At 42.1% G+C, this 21,787-nt stretch overlaps 1 protein-coding gene across 1 annotated transcript in view; it reads right to left on the reverse strand.

The window, feature by feature from the left end:
• pak1 (p21 protein (Cdc42/Rac)-activated kinase 1) overlaps window positions 1–14,998 on the reverse strand; it is a gene marked incomplete at both ends in the record, with an annotated part of 18,511 nt that extends 3,513 nt beyond the window's left edge. The window contains 12 exon segments of the mRNA XM_079225305.1: window positions 138–255; window positions 676–788; window positions 1,688–1,736; window positions 5,149–5,212; window positions 7,933–8,194; window positions 11,492–11,605; window positions 11,900–11,928; window positions 11,931–11,979; window positions 12,949–12,986; window positions 13,105–13,252; window positions 14,114–14,208; window positions 14,806–14,998. Coding sequence (XP_079081431.1) covers window positions 138–255; window positions 676–788; window positions 1,688–1,736; window positions 5,149–5,212; window positions 7,933–8,194; window positions 11,492–11,605; window positions 11,900–11,928; window positions 11,931–11,979; window positions 12,949–12,986; window positions 13,105–13,252; window positions 14,114–14,208; window positions 14,806–14,998 — 1,272 coding nt within the window.
• Between the last annotated feature and the right edge of the window lie 6,789 nt (window positions 14,999–21,787).

Consider the following 21,787-nt stretch of genomic DNA (forward strand, 5'->3'; position numbering starts at 1 on the left):
ATGTCAAAGTGGGCATTTTTAAATTAATTTCCAACCAAAATGATGTCTCCTGACTCCTGTTTCCTGTCTCCTGTTTCCTGTCTCCTGTCTCCTGACTCCTGTTTCCTGTCTCCTGTCTCCTGTCTCCTGTCTCTTACCTCTCTGCACACAGCAGCTATCTGGGCTTCATCCATGCAGGTCTCTGTGACGACGTCCGTCAACGAACCTCCGGCCAGGTACTCCATCACCACCCACAGCTCATCACCCACTAGGTAACTATGGAAACCATCAACACACACACAGGTATTCATATTCACCATAAGACATGAAACCCAGACATTTCATCAGATGTTAGAAGGCTAAATACTGAAATATTCACAGACACAGGAAACCCTTTTTTAAGGAAGGGGTATCTTAAACTCTTGAGAGCATTTTGTAAATGTGTCCAATGTAATTATACATTTTCAGATTGTGTTTTTCCGGCTTGTTTCACAAACATTTACTGCAGTCAATAGATTCCGTAGACACAAGAAAAAACACATGACCAAAAACCTCCAGAACGCTCATCAGTGTGTGTGTGTGTGTGTGTGTGTGTGTGTGTGTGTGTGTGTGTGTGTGTGTGTGTGTGTGCGCGTGTAAATGTTAGTGCGTGTTTGTGTGTGTGTGTGTGTGTGTGTGTGTGTGTGTGTGTCTAACCTGTCCAGGTAGTTGACAATGTTGGGGTTCTTATTTTCCCTCATCACCAGAATCTCATTGATGATCAGCTCCTTCTTGGGCTGCTGCTGCAAGTTCATCTGTTTGATGGCAACCTAAGGGAGAAAAAAGAAAAGACATTTGTCCACTTTTCTCATATTCATGGTAATAATTTACACGGATGTGAGACGACCCTGAGAGCATAGAACTATGGGGGAATTAGAAAGAGAAAGCTAACATGAGAGGGAGTAAAACCTCCCAATCTGACGGCAGGAGAAGGTCGTGAGGCAGCGCGGTGGACATTAAAAAGTGAGCACAAAGACTAATCCTCAGGGTGAAACTGAGGAGGATTATCCTGACAGACTTAAATAATAAACCTGGGATGTCGCAGCTGCTGAGGATGAAGACTAATCCAGTCGCTGCCACAATGTCCGCTCTGTGCAGACTCCATCAGGACGGACCGCTCTCACAGAACTCACTTCAGCATCAGGGCTCAACTTAATTTTACTTTCTGTAGACTTTGGCCGTTCAGCCGACACGTAAACTGTCTGAACACTTTGTCTGTTTAAAGTCATCTTCAGCATCCAGGTAGTGAACTTTATTTCCCCTCTACTTCTTTGGCTTCAGGACGTTTCAGTCCATTCCTCTTCAACCTCTTGTCTCTTAACGTGCTTTCTGTTACCAGTCAAGCTCAATTTGAGACATTCGTACTTTCCTGTTCTGGTAAATTCATCATGGATGTTGTGAAGAGTTGAAAGCACAAACTCTGAATTTGAGTCTTTACAAAAACTAGATCCTTCTGTGATTTTTTGTTGTTTTTTTGCCATTTTAGCAGCATAACTCTCCAGACAATCATTGGATGGATTGCCTTAAAACTCCAGGACACGATCCTCCAGTTTGACCAACATACAGATTTTAGTAATGTCAGCGTTCCCTCTGTAACAACGACTGAGGCTGGCTGTGAGCTGAAGGAGCAGAGAGAACAGGGTGTAGAGAAGGAGACAACAATACCGACCTCCTGTCCTGTAGCGATGTCAATGGCTGTGTACACCGTCCCAGACGCCCTGAAAACACATAGCAGAGAGTGCCACGTTAACATGATGTCATAATTTCTTTCGAATTAGTTAGAGCAGGGTTCATACACATTTTGACCAATGGATTGCCATGACTTTTCCATGACTTTAAACCAAATTTCCATGACCAAACATTTTGTGAAACCTCGCTGTATACATGAAAAAGTGAGAAAATGTAGTATTTAAACTAACAATGAGAATTCCCAAGCATACAGTATACCATAAATGACACAATAGTTTGATTAAAATAATAAACATTTATATAGATGCCTATATGGATGCCTGCTTATATTTTGAGCGTCTTCCTTTTAAAAGCATATTAATTATTTCAAACTCAGCGTAAATGAACGTCATCAACATATGAATACAACAAATGTCCATGACCTTTCCAAAACATTTGGGATTGTTTTTCTTCCAAGAACTTTTCCAGGCCTGGAAATAACCATTTTCCAGGTTTTCCATGACCGTAAGAACCCTGTTAAAGTTACTGCAGGGAATTTTCATTCCGTGTTGATCTAGGCGGCCCCTGACGACAAAAGTGTTTCTGAGCACCAGAGTAACCTTTTTAGCCCCGTCCATTAACGGAAAAAAGTCCAGTGACGTTTCCTAAAGGATCTCCGGAACCACAACGTTGATTAACTTAACTTACCCAACCCCGTAACCTCGCCATCATTTCTGGGCGGCGGCCATAACGTTTCACTAGATCGTTAATAAGTACACTGTACAAAGTCGGATTTCAATAAAAGACACTTCTTCGTACCCCTGCGAGCTTGTAGGAGTCTAATACACTTGTGTGTAGTATGTTAGCAGTGTTGGGGTAGTTACTCAGAAAACGTAACTAGTTACAAGTTACTAGTTACTTCTGAAAATTGTAACTAGATTACTTTACTAGTTACTGCATTTGAAAAGTAACTTCACTACTAGTTACTTTACTTTCCTTTTTTTTAAGCAAATGTCCAAATTAACCGCAAAGATACATGGACAAACATCATGGCCCTTTCATCACTTTATTTTCAATCAAGGGCATCTCTTAGCCTTTCCACATAGTGTATTGTAAACATGTAAAACAAAATGGCACATAAAACTCAGCCATTAACTTGAACGTACATTAACTCTGTTCACACTGTCTGACCAAAGAAATATGCCTCACTTTAAAATCCACAAACAACAGGATACAAGAGGCTGTGTATGGTGGGGACATTCAGGTCGGTCAAACAGCATAACACATTGAAAACAGGCTTTTGGAAAAATGAGACCCCACTAAACCAAATGGGGGCCGACTCCTAAGAAAAAAAACAGCTTGTTATGGGAATCATTGTAGTGGTTTAAGAAAAATAGAAAAATTAATGGCACTTTTTCCCATAAAATAGAAAGAGAAATGCACTTAACCCAAAAAATAGAAACAGAAAATGCAATTAAATAAACAGAAAATCCACTTCATCATTGCCTAAATAAACAGAAAGTGCACTATATCCTATGAAGTTTATCATTTTTCGCTATTCTTCAAAATAGCGATTGTATCGCATGAGTAGAAGTCTCTTGAATCTTTTATCCGACAGCCTGTTCCTCCTTGGGGTCAGAACAATACTGCCCAGGCTGAAAAGCCTTTCCACAGTGTTGTAACTTGTTTTATTACATGATTTACTCTTATTGTGAAGAGCATGTAAACAGGAAGTGCTTTTACTTTGAAGGCAGACAGTACAATGATACGTGCTTGTTGACGCTAACTAATATTGATGTTACGTGTGGACAATATATACATGTCTGGTGCAAGAGCGCGTTCTCAATCGCTTTAACAGTTGTAATACTGCAGTTCACCAGTAAAGTGATTCCGTTCATACCAGACGTGTCTTGTCCTCATTAGAAGCTCCACGTCATTACAGACAGGTGCACTTGATGGTATTGTAGTGTTGTATTGCTTTGCAATATCCTTAATCCTAGGGAACCTGGAGAGAACCTCCCAGTTGGATCCGGGCACTCCGTCTCCGTCTCCGTCTCATCCATTCCCCGCTTCCCTCCTACGCACCAGCAGCTACGTCACTCAAATCACTCAGATGGAGTTCTGTGATAGGTTGTTCATGCAGGAAGTGTCGTGTGACTCGCGCGCCGCTAAAAGAGAACTTTTCGGACTGGTACAAATGTCTTGAGTAACGTAGGAACGCGCGTTAGTGAGGTCTAGTAAAGTAGTGTAGTTACCAATATTTTGTAATGCGTTACTTTACTTCGTTACCTATCAAAGTAATTACGTTACTGTAATCCATTACTTTGTAACTCGTTACCCCCAACACTGTATATTAGTACCTGGAAAATCCAAATGCGGCCGGTCTGTTATTTTCTCCCACTCGCTTCGACTTTTTTGACTCTGAAGGCTTCCGTAATCATGGGAGGTTTCTTAGAACGCCTTACACGTATTAAGCAGAAATTTATGTAAATGTATGTAAATACCAAGCATGCCCCAAACCGATGGTGTTTAGGTTATGCCTAGGTTATAACTTTTACATGTTTTAACCGAACGACACAGTGTTTTGATTAAAACTCCTCGATAACTCCCCAAGGCTTTGTTTTATTGTGCTTTTATTTCGATTCTTTAGGTCACTATCTTTACAAAGAGGGGTCTTACAGAGTTGTAAGACCCCTCTTTGTAAAGATAATGACCTAAAGAATCGGAATAAAAGCACAATAAGTAATTGTTTAGGCCTTGAAGCATGCATCTGGAAAAACTCGGGGGCGGCTCGAGAAGGCATTTTTGGGAAATCTCTTGCTCATATCATGTTGGATGTTCATAGTTATGATCAAAATATGTTATAAAAGAGATTTGTTTGAAAATATAATTTTTTTTCACAAATAAATTCTGAAAAAAATGATATAAAATAACACAAGTATTAGAACTTATTTGGGGTTCATACGACGACTTAGCGGGCGAATCGGGGCTCAAAACGTAGAAAACCTCTTATTTTACTGCAGCAGGGTCTGACAGTCTTCCCCGCTGAGTCCTGGTTCTGGTTCTCCTGTGCTTCCCTTTCCTCCATCAATATGGAGTCCGGGTCGTCCGACCCAGTGGTACCGGCGTCGAGCATTAAGAATAACTAGATAGAAATCGTCTTACTGAAGGTCTTGTGTACTTATGAAGTTCATGTAGAGGAATAACCCGTTAAAAGTTCCTCACGGTGACTTTAAATTAAATACTCCACAAAATGGCCTCTGTGGGCATTCAACCAGATACAAGTCGCCCTTCGGTCTTTAGACTAATCTTTGTCATATTAATAACGACAGTTAACGGGGGACGGGGCTTTGTTTGGGTGTTGGGTTCTAATATATCGTCTATCTTTCTCTAGAACTGTCGACCCCGCCTTTAAGTGATTGGACCAATCACAGGAGACTTGCGGTGTGGACTGACACTCACCCCTGTCCGATCTTCTCGAAGCGTGTATATTTCTTCTTGGGGTCTCCCACACTCACGATCGTCCCTGAGTCAAAGAAAGAAAAGAAAAAGAACCGCTCAGAGAAACGTATTCAGAGAAGGATAAACTAGGGCCTTCAATCCACAGCGGAATAGTATGTATGACTTCTTTTTACTTTTCAACTGAATCTGGATGGATAGAAGAGTCATGGGTTTTTCTATCCATCCAGATTCTACTCTATGTTCATCACACGCAGGTCAATGCAGCATGCTGTCTGGGAGAAAGAGCAGAGAGAAGAAGAGGAATTCAGGAAGTAAAAGGTGATGATGACGAAAGAATGGAAAAACCGACAGACAGCCGGGACAGTAGGACTGAACAGAACGGAAGAAATTAAGTAAGTAAGAAAGAAAGAAAGAGGGAAAAAATCAAGATGGAAGAACAAATGAAAGAAATTAGGCGAGAAAGGGAGGAATCAGGAAAGACCTTAAGGCTGAAAAAGACGTGAAGAAGTGAAGGACGAAATCGACAGAAAGAACAGAAGAAAGAAAGAGAGAAAGAAAGAACGACAGAGAGACAGAAAGAAAGAGAGACAGGCAGACAGACAGAAGGAACCGGACAGCTCCGTCTGCAGCTCAGTAATCAGAGTCCACAGAAGGAAAGTGATTAGAGGACAAAACTTGGAGTCGGTCTGTAACCGCAGGAGACGATGGATAGAGAGAGGACGACCAATCAGACGTGAGGATTGGACAGTGGGGGCGGGGACAGTGGATATCAGGTCTGTCAGCCAGAGAGACGGACACACAGACAGGCAGTATCCTGGTCTTACCAGCAGAGGGAGATCTGAGCACATCTGGACAGGCGTGGGGCATGATTTAAAAAATATACAGGCTTTTATTACAAATACACAACAACACATTTCAATACGGGGAGAGGGTGATTTTTATTTATTCTTTTATCTGTGCCTATTATTCTGAAGGGTTGTGGCATGATTTAGTCACAGCTCAAAGGTTCATCGGAGGATTTATTTATGTACACAATTATGTTCATTATTTTCTGACTTCTGCCTAATAATTAATTTTTTCTAATGAATAGTTGTATTTGCTTTATTTCCATTGGACACAACAAAAAGGTTGAAAATAATGAATCACTTAATTACTGTAAAAAATGTATACTTTTTTTGTTGTTAAGGTTATGTATGGTTTTAAAAATGTAGATGTATTGTGCTATTTCTGAATCGTTATAATGAAGAACTTTTTTACAAAATACGAAGTTTAAAAATAGACTTTACTTTCAATTTGTTGGATGGTGGCAACATTTTACAGACTTTAAATGATCTTAAACGTAGAAAGAGTGTGAGACGTTTGGGACGATGTGACTTTAAAGCACACACACACACGGATGTGAAACAAGACTTTTAACAGCTTTAGGACGTGCTGTGAAAATCACTTTATATTTTGATTTTTTTTTACAAGTAAAAAACGTCTGAAGATAAAATACTACAGCTCTCTATGTGGCCTCACAGCACACGATTAAACAAACTGAATCCAGTTCTTCAGTGTCCGTGCTTCCCGCCTACAGTTCTTTAATTTAATTTGACAACAGGAGTGTTACCCAGACGATCTCCCAGCTTTCACTCAGGGAGAAAAGAATGACTTCCAGAGACAAAAGCTCTGTGTGAACGTCACGTTGACTGCTACAGTAACAACCACCAAGGACAAATTCAATACTTTTAAAAGGTCGTGTCACAGTGCAGAAGACTGGAAATTAACACTTCCATAAAGAAAACTGATAAAGGATCTGAGACGCGGCGGCAGTTATATCACGAGAGGTGATAGCGTTATGTAACATCTCTCACGTCTCACACTACAGACCTCGGTGTGCTGCAGAACCACCGCTATAATCACACGAGGAAGCCTAAAGTAGAAAAGTATTTCTCCATGGAGTAGGCCCTGTATTATGCGTGATTAAAATACTTTCACCACATATATGTACTATTAATAGAAGTTCTACTTGTTAAAAACATAACACAATATTTGCTGCACCAACCTGCCAAAAATAAAATTCACAGCCTGGGAGAAAACCTGTGTGTGTGTGTGTGTGTGTGTGTGTGTGTGTGTGTGTGTGTGTGTGTGTGTGTGTGTGTGTGTGTGTGTGTGTGTGTGTGTGTGTGTGTGTGTGTCTGAAAAAGAAAGTGATGAAAGCGAGTCAAAAATAAAAAGAGTGTTTAGAGGATAAAATTAGCTCTCGGAGACTCGCTGAACTGCAGCGGGTAGAAGCTGCTCACGCTTCTTTTCCTTTACTGTAAAACGGACACACAGGGTGACTATTACGATTTATAGAGAAAATCATTCGCAGGACACACAATATTATATGTTGATATAATAGGGGGGACCAGAGGAGGAACCAGAGGAGGAACCAGAGGGTGAACCAGAGGAGGAGGAACCAAAGGAAGAACCAGAGGAGGAACCAGAGGGGGAACCAGAGTGTGGGTGCTACGCGGTGTCATCAGGAGCAGTGCAGAGCTAGCAAGGCCGTGAGCTAACCAGTGAGGGACACTCACATGCATTAGCGTGCCCTGAAGGCATGGCCGGCTGTGTCAACAGTGCAATGTGAAGCTCAGATGTGGACTAGGGTGTCCACATACTTTGGGCCATTTAGTGAGGTTGTTTCTCTGTTCAGCCGGTGTAAGTAATCTACACTACTGGTCATGTGATCTTAAAAGGGGCAACAGTCCTAAATCAAAATAATGCAGTAATCTAAAGTGTGGGTGCATGAACGAGCCTTACGTAGTTTCTCCAGGATCTCCTCGTCCGACATCTTCTTCTTCCTGGCTTTGTCCTGTGGGCGGGGCACTGAGGGCCCGGGGGCGGGGCTTGCACTGGGAGGGCTGCTGGGAGCTCCGTCTGTAGGGGGAGCGGCGGTAACGGGGACGGTGGCCCCAGCTTCGGCCCCGGCTCCGGAGGCCAGCGGCGGGGAGATGGGCGAGGTCGCGGCATCTTTGGTGGGAGGAGAAGGAGGGAGGGGCTCGATCACCGAGCGAGTGTATATCTGAAGGAGCAACGGACACTGTGTTACACAACTCTGAATCAGAGAAAATACTTCCAATATTAATAAATAGTCTTCTCCAGGCTTTTGAAACAGAGCGAAGAAGAACAACATCTGGCAGCAGGCGTGCAGAGTGAGACGTCATCAATAAACACAAATAGTACCACATTGATTTTACATCATGTTGCCTGATCAGTAATTATGTCACAAAGTGAAAACATTAGCTCGCCTACACTTAATGACCATCCAATAAATGACCATCTGTTGCCCGGACATTGTTCCTTGGACTATTTATTAGTAGCTGATTTATTAATAACTGTACATCAATATCCAGGGTGTCCTCTGTCCATCTCAACCTAGAGCAATTTTCGTCTTCTCACACGTTTAAAACAGCACTGAGTACACACGTATATGTTATATATTACTCAGTATTTATCTACATACATCATACTACACTTCAGACATTACTATATTTTACCATGCTTTACATATTTGTATATATTCTATTCCATTCTATGTTATATTGCGGTACTATAGAACTTCCATCTATTGTTATAGTATATGACTATATTACTAACTTTCCCCTTATATTATTATGTCACATCCCATACTTCTGTATATGTCGTACTATATTCATATTAAATCTCTATATCAATATGAACACTAAGTGCTATAACTTAATCCTATCATATATATTCGTCTGGCGTTCACTGTTAACGGAGACTTCCCGAATGACAGGTAGCCATTTTGAAAACTGCTGTGTGTTCTCACAACCGTTGGTTGCCATACATTTTTTGCACAGTATGAAAATCAATCAGCAGATTCCTGAACCCTGCTCTCGTAATGTAACCCGTCATAAAGAACATCAGGTCCACATTAAGGTTTGTCAAAGTCGCTTTATAGTTATGAGGTGCTGCTGACTTTTCAAAGTGCTCTGCACTTAAGCTGCATTAGCAGGTGATTGAGGGGGGCATGTCAGACGAGTTCCTGATTTTATTTCTAAAGAAATGTAAGAATAACAAATAACTGAAATGCAGCGCAGTGTTGGAAACAATGGCAATCTTTATATAGATATATATACTTAAATAATATATAAAATATATGTATTAAATTAGCTTGTGTTAACTGTGTGAACAGAAATTGATTCATGTTTACATGTAAATGTTGCAACTCAGCTGTGAGGCGTTTGAGTCCGCTCTCAGACTGTTGGAACAAAGAGACTGGGAAAAAAAACGACAAAGAGAATAGTGTGTGTGTGTGTGTGTGTGTGTGTGTGTGTGTGTGTGTGTGTGTGTGTGTGTGTGTGTGTGTGTGTGTGTGTGTGTGTGTGTGTGTGTGTGTGTGTGTGTGTGTGACGGTCCAGTCAGGTGCACAAGTGCACAAGACGAGTCACCGTGGAAACTGGTGGCGCCATGGAAGCAGCCTCTCAACCGCCAACCTGTCTGACGGAGGAGCAACAATGTCTGTCTGTCTGTGCGAGGAAAGAACATAAAAAAGAAATGTATGAAGTTGTTTGCTAACGTGTGCGTTCCTTTAAGAAAACTAGTATCTAATTCTATTTTTTTGGTTTAAACGTTTGATGGTAGGTCCATATAATATTCTCTATCAAAAGCTCTGAACATTTTTCAGGTGGGGATTAAAAAGACACAAATACATAGCTTGTAAATGAACAGAAAGCTTCTTTGAAAAACTGTTTCTAAATAAAATAACCTCTGCTCGGAAATTGTTCTCTGCATCTGTTGTTGTGGTCCTCTAGGTCTAGGAGTTGTAGTTTTATAGGTTTTTAGTTGTAGTTTTATAGGTCTTGAGTTGTAGTTTTATAGGTCTTGAGTTGTAGTTTTCTACACCTTAAGTTATAGTTTTCGAGGTCTAACATTTTTAACTCATATCTACAATCATCTGTCGGACTTTTAAGGTGTTTCCCGTTTATATTTAAGCATGTGTTTATACTTACTTTTTCATTACCACTTTCTATGAGACCCATAACGATAATGTATTACTAACATTCTTAGAATCGTCTGATAGCACTGTATTATCATAGGTATATTCCTGCATGAAACTATATTGTTTTCATGTGCTTGCCTTGGCCGGCCCTCACTACTGCACAGGACTCTTTGAAGGCATGGAAAGCGTGCGTGTGTGTGCCCTTACAAGGCATGAAAACGGGTCAGGGGTGAAAAGGTGAGAAGGATATTACCCCTCTAGGAGGGTACGGGGGCATGCTCCCCCTGAAGAAAAATGTAAATATTCCATATTTTAAAGCATCAATCTGATGCATTTTGAGATGCTTTTTTTGCCAACCTGGGGAGAGCTGGAGAAACTTAACTTCAGCCATGAGTCAAAAATTATTATGGCCTCCTTACTAAGTATTATGCAAGCCATTTCATGCCAACCTTTCACTGGGTCTAACATTTACAGTCAGACCTGCAAACTCATGAAGGGTGAAAAGGGCGACACCAGCGGGGCGGGGGGGGGCAGTGACGGGCGAGTCAGTGCCGAACAGCGTCACTCGTCGAGAAGCTGACAAACTATGATCATTATGGGTTTTAATTCTTCTTTTGTCAATACCCAAGTGTACATATATATATACACACACACACATATATATATATATATATATGTATATATATATATATATATAAAATATATATATATATATATGTATATATATACATATATATATATATATATAATATATATATATATGTATATATATACATATATATATATATATAATATATATATATATATATATATATATATATATATATATATATATATATATATATATACACACACACATATATACATATATATATATACATATATATATGTATATATATATATATATATATATATGTATATATATACATATATATATGTATATATATACATATATATATATATATATATATATATATATATATATATATATGTATATATGTTTTTTCGTGTCCCCCTCCAATCTCAGAAACGGCGGACAGTTGACCCCCCATCCCAAAAACAAAAACTCTTCGGATCTACACAATTCACGTAGGTAACCTATTTTGGTTTCAAAACGGCGAATTTCGCCGAAAAGTGAGGGATTTTCATGTCTGCCTTACTGTTAACGGAAACTTCCCGAATGACAGGTTGCCATTTTGAAAACTGCTGTGCTGGAGAGTGTTCTCACGACCACAGCAGACCTCCGTTGGTTGCCATTCATTTTTTGCACAATATGAAAATCAATCAGCAGATTCCTGAACCCTGCTCCTTAATGTAACCCGTCATAATGAACATCAGGTCCGTGCGGGTCCTTACTGATTTGGTGTGCTCTGGTCGGGGGGCGATCACCGGCGGGGGCTCGGCCTCGTCTTCGTCGTCGTCCTCAGATACGGTCGCTATGGCGGGCGTCTCCGACACGGCCTTGGAGCTCTGCGTGACGTCACAGGGGGGAAGAAGGCGGAGCCTCAGTGACATCATCGTCACATGAGCAAACATCAGACCCAGCATTGCCTCCTACGATAACCGTCTCTTCTTCTACTGCTTCATCATCTCATCGCGCTGAGAAGCTCTCCAGCTCTTCTTCTCTGCTCCTTTCGGACTTCCTGTCTTTCCTGCCTCCCTCCCTCTGTCCTGCCACCCTTTTTTCTCTCGTCCTCCTCTCGTCATCACTGTTGATGTCTGAAAGCTCTCGTCATGTCTGGCTCCTGAGGCCACTCGTCACACATCCTCCCCTCCAATATCCCTCTCCTCTACCTCTCTGTTCCGTCTCTCTCTGACAGTCTGAGGCTCGGCCGATGGCCAAGCTGCAGAGACAGGGCAATGGTGAAAGGAGGAAAAGATGCTGATTCACAATGCAGAGAGAGGGGAAGAGAGAGAGGAGCGCATCTCAAGGTGTGGCATCATCATCATCATCACTTCCTGCTCCCTATATTCTCACCTTCATAGTTTGGTTTCAAAGGCATTTTCTCCTCATTTATTTCACATATTCACTTATTTTTAACGTATTCTCCCCTTTTCACCTCTCTCTCATCTCAACCCCATCAGCTACTCTACCTCTCTCTTTTTCCACCAATACTGCTTCTCCTCTCCGGTCCGTCTTGTCAAACGGTAGATTACACCTCATCTCCTCCACTCCTTCTTTTAATCTCCTCATCCTGTCACACCTCAGTTCTCCCTCTCCTATTACTCCTTTCATTCCTCGTCACCCTGACAGATTAAATAAGACTCTATTTCCCTTCAAGACAGTCACCTCTCAAATGTACCCTCAACTTCATTCACTCTCAAACTTGCCTTTAAGTCTCTCTTTTCTTTTTTTTCAAATGCAGCCATGTCTTCATTAATATGTTGGTGGATAAAAAAATGAGGTTTGTTATTCAAAGCACTATGTGAACCCTCACTGAGACGAAAACACGGATAACTCCCAGATAGGATCACACCGTAGAAGTGATCTGTCAATCACAAGGTAGCCCCGCCCTAAAGCATACTCTGCTGTATGGTCTGTTTGACTCTAAATGGACCATAATTTACTAAATGAACATCATGCTGTATTGAAGAAGACTTGAAACTAGAGATTGAGACAAAAACTCATGTTTACAATGTTTACTGAGGGAATAAATCAAGAGAGAAGTAGAGCCATTGTCTTATAGTCTTCTATACAATCAGAGGTGTCGCCCCCTGCTGGTCAGTAGAGAGAAAAATACAATTTGGGAAACTATAATAAGAGTTATTGTTAGAGTTACATGTTGTGACTGCGTTGACAGAGGAGGTCTTACCGTTGTGGTTGAGGAGCTGTAGGCATCTGCATTTTTATCTGCAGGGAAAAACACAATGAGAAATGATGATTAAAAAAAATAAAAGTAAAGGGGAATCAAGACATGCATACGTGTCTTGAGCTTCGTGTTCGTGTTCGCGTGTGTGTTTGTGCGTACCTGTGAAGCTCATGTACTTTTGGCTGTTGGCCGTTTCTTTCGAGTCGTAGAACTTTAGAACGTCGAGGACGGCCTGAGGATTCTTCTTCTGCTCCAGTTTGGTGATGTTGGATGTCTGCAGGAGCCTAGCCCACTGCTCCGGCATGCCCTACACACACACACACACACACACACACACACACACACACAAAGTTGTACTTATTTTTGGGATTCCATGTGCTGTGTATTTCTTTACTTGTTCATAAATCATGTAACAAATCCCTGTCGCTTTATGATGCCCGATGCGTTTTAAACAATGCAACAAGATATTGTAGTAAGGAGGACACACACACACACACACACACACACACACACACACACACACACACACACACACTTCCGATAGAGTCCTAGCAAGGCAGTTTTGTCATATTTGTACTTCAATCACATAACTGGGTCACCTCTCTCTCTCTCTCTCTCTCTCTCTCTCTCTCTCTCTCTCGGCTCTCATCTGTCCTTAAAGTCCATCCATCCATCAATCCATCCATCCATCTGACTTCTCTTTGCTCTGATGTGTTTTTGTGTGTTTTTTTACTCAGATCAACACAACCTGAATATATTCCTTGAGTAAAAATGTTTACGTACATGTAGATGTGTGTAAGACTGAGAAGAATGTCCCTGCTATAAGAGCTTGGTCATGCGGATCAAGTGAGTCAGCTAAACAAGGCTTCTTTGTCTAATGTGACTATTTAAAAAGGTTAATTTGCCAAATGTGTGTGTATCAAACACACACACACACGCATCAATGAACACGGGTCCTTTGGTGAGCAATTAAAAAGTGAAGTGCAAACACACAAGATGCACAAATACACACCGCAGTTGCTTTCAGGGAAATCCACCCAGTGACCACACACAAAGGGGAGCAAATGCACAAAACGCCACACACACACACACACACACACACACACACACACACACACACACACACACACACACACACACACACACACACACACACACACACACTTACAGTAAACTCCCCAGTAACAGCGTCGAAGCCGACATGGATGGTGTGTTCAAAATCAGACGGCAGGGAAATCTCTGGACGCTCCTTCTTCTTATAGGCTGGAAGAAAAGGAGAAAAAAAAAGACAAACATTTCATGAACATTTTACAAACCAGATTATACTAGATTATATATTTCAGGACGCAGGATGGTTCAAGAATTGATTTCCCTTTAGAATAAAAAGGTATGAAGGGAAAAGTGCACACAAACAAAATGATTTGGATTCCCAACTTGGCCCTCAGAGGCTGCAGAGGAGCAGCAGTTGTACCAATTCAATTACACCGACAATCCTAAATAAAAAAATGTTTTTTTTAAGCCCTTGAGGAGGCAGTACAAAGAGACCCCGGTTTGTTAAAAGGTCTTAAAACCAGAGAGAATTTGTAAAAAAGGAACTGAGGGAAGCATGAGAGAGGAAATTATGAAACAGAAAAGGAGCCAGGGGAAGATGAGAATGAAAGAAACACAGAGAAAGAAAACAGAAAGACACGTTACAAAAAAACACCCCCGAAGTAGGAAAACTAAATTATCCAAGTACAATATTTAAAGCAATAGTTAGAAATAAGTTTATTCGGTTTCTGGCAGAGAATGAAATGAGAGGATCCGCACGTCCACAAGGTCACACTGGAGTGCTTTGCTCAAGGGCAACTCGGTACTCACTCTTGTCACCTCCCCCCGTCAGGATGAACCGGATCGAGCGGTCCTTCTTCTTCTTGTCCTCCGGGTTGGGTGGGAGGGGCTTGGAGCCGTGGTTGAGCGGGGCGGGGTCCTTGTTGCAGGAGCCAATCATGGTGCTGGTGTTCCTCATGGGCGGAGCTGGAGGCTTGTCCTCGACCTCCCCATTATCAGACATCTTCAGTTAGGCTGCAGCCGGCCGCTCCTGCACATAGACGAGAACAGGGAGGCGGGGGGGAATCATCATTGCTTTGTGATCTTATTCATATATGTATTTACTGTGGATGTTCTGTCATTTGTATTTTCCTACACACTTAAGTCAGAAAAAAGCAGCCAAATTGAAGCTAAGATTTCTTTTTCTTCTTTAAAAAAAAACGTTAACAGAACTTTCAATGTTCCCATATATACTTGGCAAACAATACGAAATACCTTCTTTTGTTTATCACAATCTCAAAGTCCAAGCCAGAGAAAGAAAGAAATATAGTTTCCATTTGCTCACTGAGGGTCTGTTTGATCTGCAAACACTATGCTGACTAAACCATGGTGTGTGTGTGTGTGTGTGTGTGTGTGTGTGTGTGTGTGTGTGTGTGTGTGTGTGTGTGTGTGTGTGTGTGTGTGTGTGTGTGTGTGTGTGTGTGTGCTGACTCAGACCTAAATGCTGTGAGAAGGAAAGGAGAAACCTTCTGCCTGGTCAAGAGAAGAGACACAAACTGAGAGGCAAAGAGGGACATTTTAATGACTGGTTTCACCACAACAACCTCACATAAATAATACACAACCACACACTTCAAGCTATCCTGCAAAAGTCCCACAAGAAACGAGGAGAGTCTATTTGGGTCAGTGCTACACACACACACACACACACACACACACACACACACACACACACACACACACACACACACACACACACATGATGTTGATGACTCATCAATGGCCAATTAATTCCCATAAAGGATTAGATTTATTAAGAAACACAAAGTGCTCACAGTCTCAGTTTTCTGCAGGTGTCTCCAGCAGCTCCAGTCTCATTATAAAAAACATTGGAGTCTACTTCCTGTTGTCATGCTATGTCTCCACACATTCATCAAAAAAGTTAGCTGGTCCAAATTAAGAGTCATATCAAACTTTTTAAATGCTGAGAGTTAACCTGACTTAACACTGGATTATACACTTCCCATAATGCAACTCAATAGCATCTCTTCAAGTAGGCGTCCCAATCTGAGAGTGGCGCTCCGTTGGCCTTTTGACCAAAACCCAGCCTCCCGCAGACAGTGATGTCACAGCATGATGTCACCAGGTGAGTCACATGAGGAAGTGGGGAAACACCGCATCCGACACTCAAAACACACACACACATATAGACTCTGTGGAAGCAACAGGAACACCAGGTGAACACACACACACACACACACACACACACACACACACACACATAGACACACAGATGCATACCCACGCACACTCGCTCACAGACTGTGGGGACGAGACAGCAGAGGTCTCGTATTTCAGACGCTGCTGTCAGTTTCAGCTGAGCCCTGTTATCAAACAAACCCACACACTCTCTGCACACACACACACACACACACACACACACACACACACACACACACACACACAGTCATCTTCTAAAAACGATCACCACAGGATGAGTGGAGAGAGTTTCACCACAGTCGGAGGGGTTTCCCAGCGAGCCGCACAGAGACAACACAGAAATGTGAATAAGCTAATGTGAACTTATTGCAGGTGTATCTGTATCAGTGGATAAGTCAGCCCCTGACTAATGGGGGCCAGGAGGGTTATTATATTTATATTATATATGATTTATTCCCTCATTAAACATTTTAAACATGAGTTTATGTATCAATCTCTAGTTTCAAGTCTTCTTCAATACAGCATGATGTTCATTTAGTAAATTATGCTCCATTTAGAAAAAGAAAAAAACATGCACTTTATTCGTCCCCTTGGGGAAATTCTTCTCTGCATTTGACCCATCCCTGGTTGGGGGGCAGTGGGCAGCCCTTTGAGGCGCCCGGGGAAATTTAGAGTCAAATAGACCAAAAAGCCGAGTATGCTTTAGGGTGGGCTTACTGTGATTGACAGGTCGCTACCAGTGCCGTATACAGCAACTCATCCGCAGTCCAAATATGGTCACCGGTAGCAAAAATGCCAAGATGGCGACGGCCACAAAGCCAAACTCAAGGCTTTTAAAACGTCAGTCCACAAACCAATGGGTGACGTCACGACGGCTACGGCCACTTCTTGTGTACAGTCTATTTGGTTTGATCACTAATCCATACCAGCATTGGTCTCACAGGCTCAGTATCATTCGGGCTCTACCGAACAAGAAACTGTGACTATCTCTGATCAACTGTAGAGAAGCCAATAAAACAGTGTGGAAAAGAAAAAAAAAAGTACAAAGGGAAAAAGTACAAACCTTCAAACATAAACCGTCTTTGTTTACTGTGTGCAGAGACAGACAAGAAGCACCTCTGTCTCATGACACACAGTATACTCAGTGGGGTGTTTATGTGTGTGTATGTGTGTATGTGTGTGTGTGTGTGTGTGTGTGTGTGTGTGTGTGTGTGTGTGAGTGATGAGAAAATATCACAGTGTCAGAGATCGTATATGATATCTAGAATTACACACACATACACACACACACACACACGCGATGATTACAGCGCCTCTCAGTGAGTCACAAATTGTCGGCGCCGTCATGACCGACATCCAATTCTCTGGTTGACAACTTTACCACTTTTCATCTCCTCCTCTCCTTTTTTCTACCAATGCCTCTTTTTCATTTTTTTTCTCACCTATTAAACCTTTGCTTTTTGCCTCATCCATCTCTCGGTTTCTCTCATCCTGCCTCTACTCTGCTCCCCATCATAATGAATCATGTCTGAGCAGTTTCTCTGACCCACATTACTCTGAATCTCTCTGCAGAAGCTCGAACTCCATGTATTACTCAATGTAACGTTTCATGATTATTTGGCCACTTGGGAAGCAGCATATCAAGACGACATCATCATAGGAAATTATGTGGGCGAATGTGTTTTCATATGCAGCAGACCAACATCACCGGTCCACCGTATTCTCTCTCTTTTAGCTCCGTTTTTGGTCTCTACCGACTACTGAGGGAAGAAAAACGATCTCTATCACGCTGCTAAATGTCCCACTTTGGTTCACTAGTTACTCTCCAACTGTGTCTGTCTAAATCTCACGAGCTACTTGACCCGAGTACTGAGGATGCTGGTTAAAAAACATGTTTATAAACTTAAACTACTGATTGCACAGTGGTGTAGCAGCGTGGGGGCCTCCTCCCTCACAACTGATCTCTGGCGAAGCACAGACACACAACACTGACTTCAGGTATATCACAAAGGTCAATGTGCTCCACTGTAGGCTGACCACTGTAGGCTTAGGTGGGAAAACCACACAGTGGAAAAACAAATTGTGCCTGTATCTTACCTGACGTGTTTTAGCCTGAGACTCAATTTAACTTTCTTGTGCAAAATTACCTTTTAAGTTGAATAACATTATTCATGGCATAATTCAAACAGGATCAAACGGCCATTTGTCTATTTCCACTGACTACTGCACATTATCTTTCTGAAATAAGTAAATGTGCCTGTAGACCATAACACAGCGGCCAGTATTTATAGAAGAATAAGTGTGTGTTGTTCCCCTAGTTAGCCCATAAGTTAAATGATCATTATAAAACCACACACAAGGCCGTGAGCCAATCAGTAGGAAACAGCACCCGTTATCTCCAGCGCTCTCTGTTTTTCTTGCAAATGCAATATAACTCAATCAAACAGATATAACACTTTCAAAATACACACCTAACAACTACACACACACACACACACACACAGACATATGCTGTGTACGTTCATGTCAATGTAGACAGAGACTTATATGATACACACACACACACACATAAAGAGAAATTTGCCATGTAACGGCAGCACTTCCTAGAAACGCAATGTCAGCCTCTGCAGCCACGTTTACTGGAAGAAGTCTTCACACACACACACACACACACACACACACACACACACACACACACACACACACACACACACACACACACACACACAGCAGTCTTCCCTCTCTCCTCCTGCACTGCATCTCTTTATTTAAACCCAACGTGTTCCCTGCATTGGTTCAGAATCACACCCAGTTAAACAAGATACACCTGCAACTGGTGGACAGTGTGATTATTTAGGATTCAATCATGCATAAAGAAGGCTATGTGTTGATATGAAAACTCAGGCAGCATGAGTAGATACCAACACCACTGAGACATTTCATGTGAATTAAGGTATTTTATTGAAATGCTTTGGGTTCATTTGAGCTCCCTTTTGTTTGGTAGACGGCGTAAATGTCTCAGGCTTTTATTTTGAAACGTAAGAACGAAAAGAGTGGATCCGGTCTGCGCTGCCTTTGTCAAAGTTGAAAGGAGTAATGAGGTTTGCCATCTTGGTTCAGACGGTTGTAGAAGTGTACGTTTTGAATACGTCCATTCTGCTAGAGGGGATTGGTTGATGCCTTTATTGGCGGTGAAGAAAGATCAGAGCTTTCCAGTCATTGTCAGACATCTGACTGGACCGGGTCAAGTGTTGTGGCAGGAGGTTCATAACTTTCATACATACATCAGGAGCATATAAGGTAGGTTTTACAACCTGTGGTCAACACCTGTATATGTTTGTGGGGATTTAAACATCAGTCCTCTTTTCCCAAACTGAAAGTTTCCTTGACTGACATTTAACATAATAAATGTCTTCAGGTTCTGGACATTTAGTCAAAAACACATTTGAAGAGATCACTTTGGGAAATTTTAACGGGCATTTTTCACAAGAGAATAATTAGCAGATGATTGATAATTAACATATTCAATAGTCATAGCCGCAGACTGGAGAGTGTTAGAACATATCTGGGTTGTATCTCTCGGGAGACGCATGAGACGATCTTGATTTGTGTTGCGTTTGTACAAAGATGCGGAAAGATTCATGTTCGATTTGACAGCATTCATTTCTTCACACACACACACACACACACACACACACACACACACACACACACACACACACACACACACACACACACACACACACCCCTTGTTAAACACTTAGCTGAGCTCACAGACCCAGCAGGGGGAGGGGGATCCGCCCATTTCGTTACCCAGGAGCGCTCAGTATCTCTGGGCACGGAGAGGCCACAGAGCCCCTGCCTGCTCCTGGAGCTCCTGCTGTTCCAACACACTCGATCACAGTAGGACACTCAGCGCACACACATGGGCATAAACAATCTCAGGGTGTGTGTGTTTGTGGCAATAAATAAGAGACATAAACAGGAAGAGACAAAGAAACAGAGGCGTCGCCGTGGACTGCTGGCCTAAAAAAACACACACACAACAACAGAACAAAAGGGGAAGAAAGACGAGGAGTCGACTGCCTCTGAATTACTCTGAGCACGGGGGAAACCTCCGGAACAGCAGCGCGAGGTGAAGACGTGGACAGCGACTCAACGGGCCTGAGTGTTGGAGACAAAGAAATCTACGGCGTCAGTCACGGTGGAGAGACGGAGCCCGAGGCCCAGACATCAAATGTATATTTTAACATATTTTACAGAGCAGACACCATCTTTATATATGGATATGTGCAAATCCCAACATGAGCACGAAACCTCACACAGAATCTATTCTCAGTTTACACACACACACACACACACACACACACACACACACACACACACACACACACGCAACCACACCCATTAGAATTCGGGCCTTTGAAGTTTCAACCTCAGGAGAGTCCTTGGTTTCCACATCACACACTGTTCTTCTGTGTTCAACACGTTTAATCATTCAGCCTGAATAAGACTATTCTTCATGCTACTCGGTTCACATGTTCATTTTGTACTGTAGCTTTTGACTCAATGCACCATCCTGCTGCCACAAACACTCACAAACGTTGCTGAAATTTGTGACAACGTTTTAAAGATTTACGTGTCAGTAAGAATCAATGGGCTTGGAGCTATAGGGCTGGAAATATATCGTGATATGAGAGTAGACAGTGTCTTAGATTTAGGATTCTCGTATTATGGCTCAACGGTTGTCTTTTACTGTTTATTAAAGCTGCATTACAGTTAAGTGATGCAATATTCTAAACGTACCAGACTGTTCTAGTAATTATATCCACATCACCGATGATTATGATTTAAAAATTGTGTTGTGGAACTATTTTGTAAAAGCTCTGATAGTCAACAAGGTCGTCACAATACCGATAATCGCTCAAAGACATTGTGATAATTGATTTCTCGTCATGTCGCCCAGTCCTACTTGGAGCGGAGAGCCAGAGTCAGACGGGACGGACACCTTTCTTGGGATTTGTCAACGATAAGAAGACCAGAGTTAAATAACACCATCCTTCTGCTTTTAGACACACAGGGAATAACCAAACGGAATAATTTACCGGCAGGTTGCGCACACACACACACGCACGCACGCACACACACACACACACACACACACACACACACACACACACACACACACACACACACACACACACACACACTTTAATTAATTATCAATTTTATCTGAGAGGCAGGGTAAGGCAGTTCTGCACAAACCATGTCAGTCTTTTGTGTCAGCTGGCAATCAGTGTGTGTGTGTGTGTGTGTGTGTGTGTGTGTGTGTGTGTGTGTGTGTGTGTGTGTGTGTGTGTGTGTGTGTGTGTGTGTGTGTGTGTGTGTGTGGTAGAGACACAGATGGTCATTTTTAAAAGGAGGACATGGCCAAACATAATAAACGATAAGTGAGGAGAAAGCGAGAGAGGAGGAGGAGGTGATTTCTGCTGCATGAACGAAGGACACGACAAGCCTGGTTAGGTTTGGAAGAGAGACATATACACACACACACACACACACACACACACACACACACACACACACACACACA

Source organism: Taurulus bubalis, assembly GCF_910589615.1.
Source record: "Taurulus bubalis genome assembly, chromosome: 10".
NCBI classification, from domain to species: Eukaryota; Metazoa; Chordata; class Actinopteri; order Perciformes; family Cottidae; genus Taurulus; species Taurulus bubalis.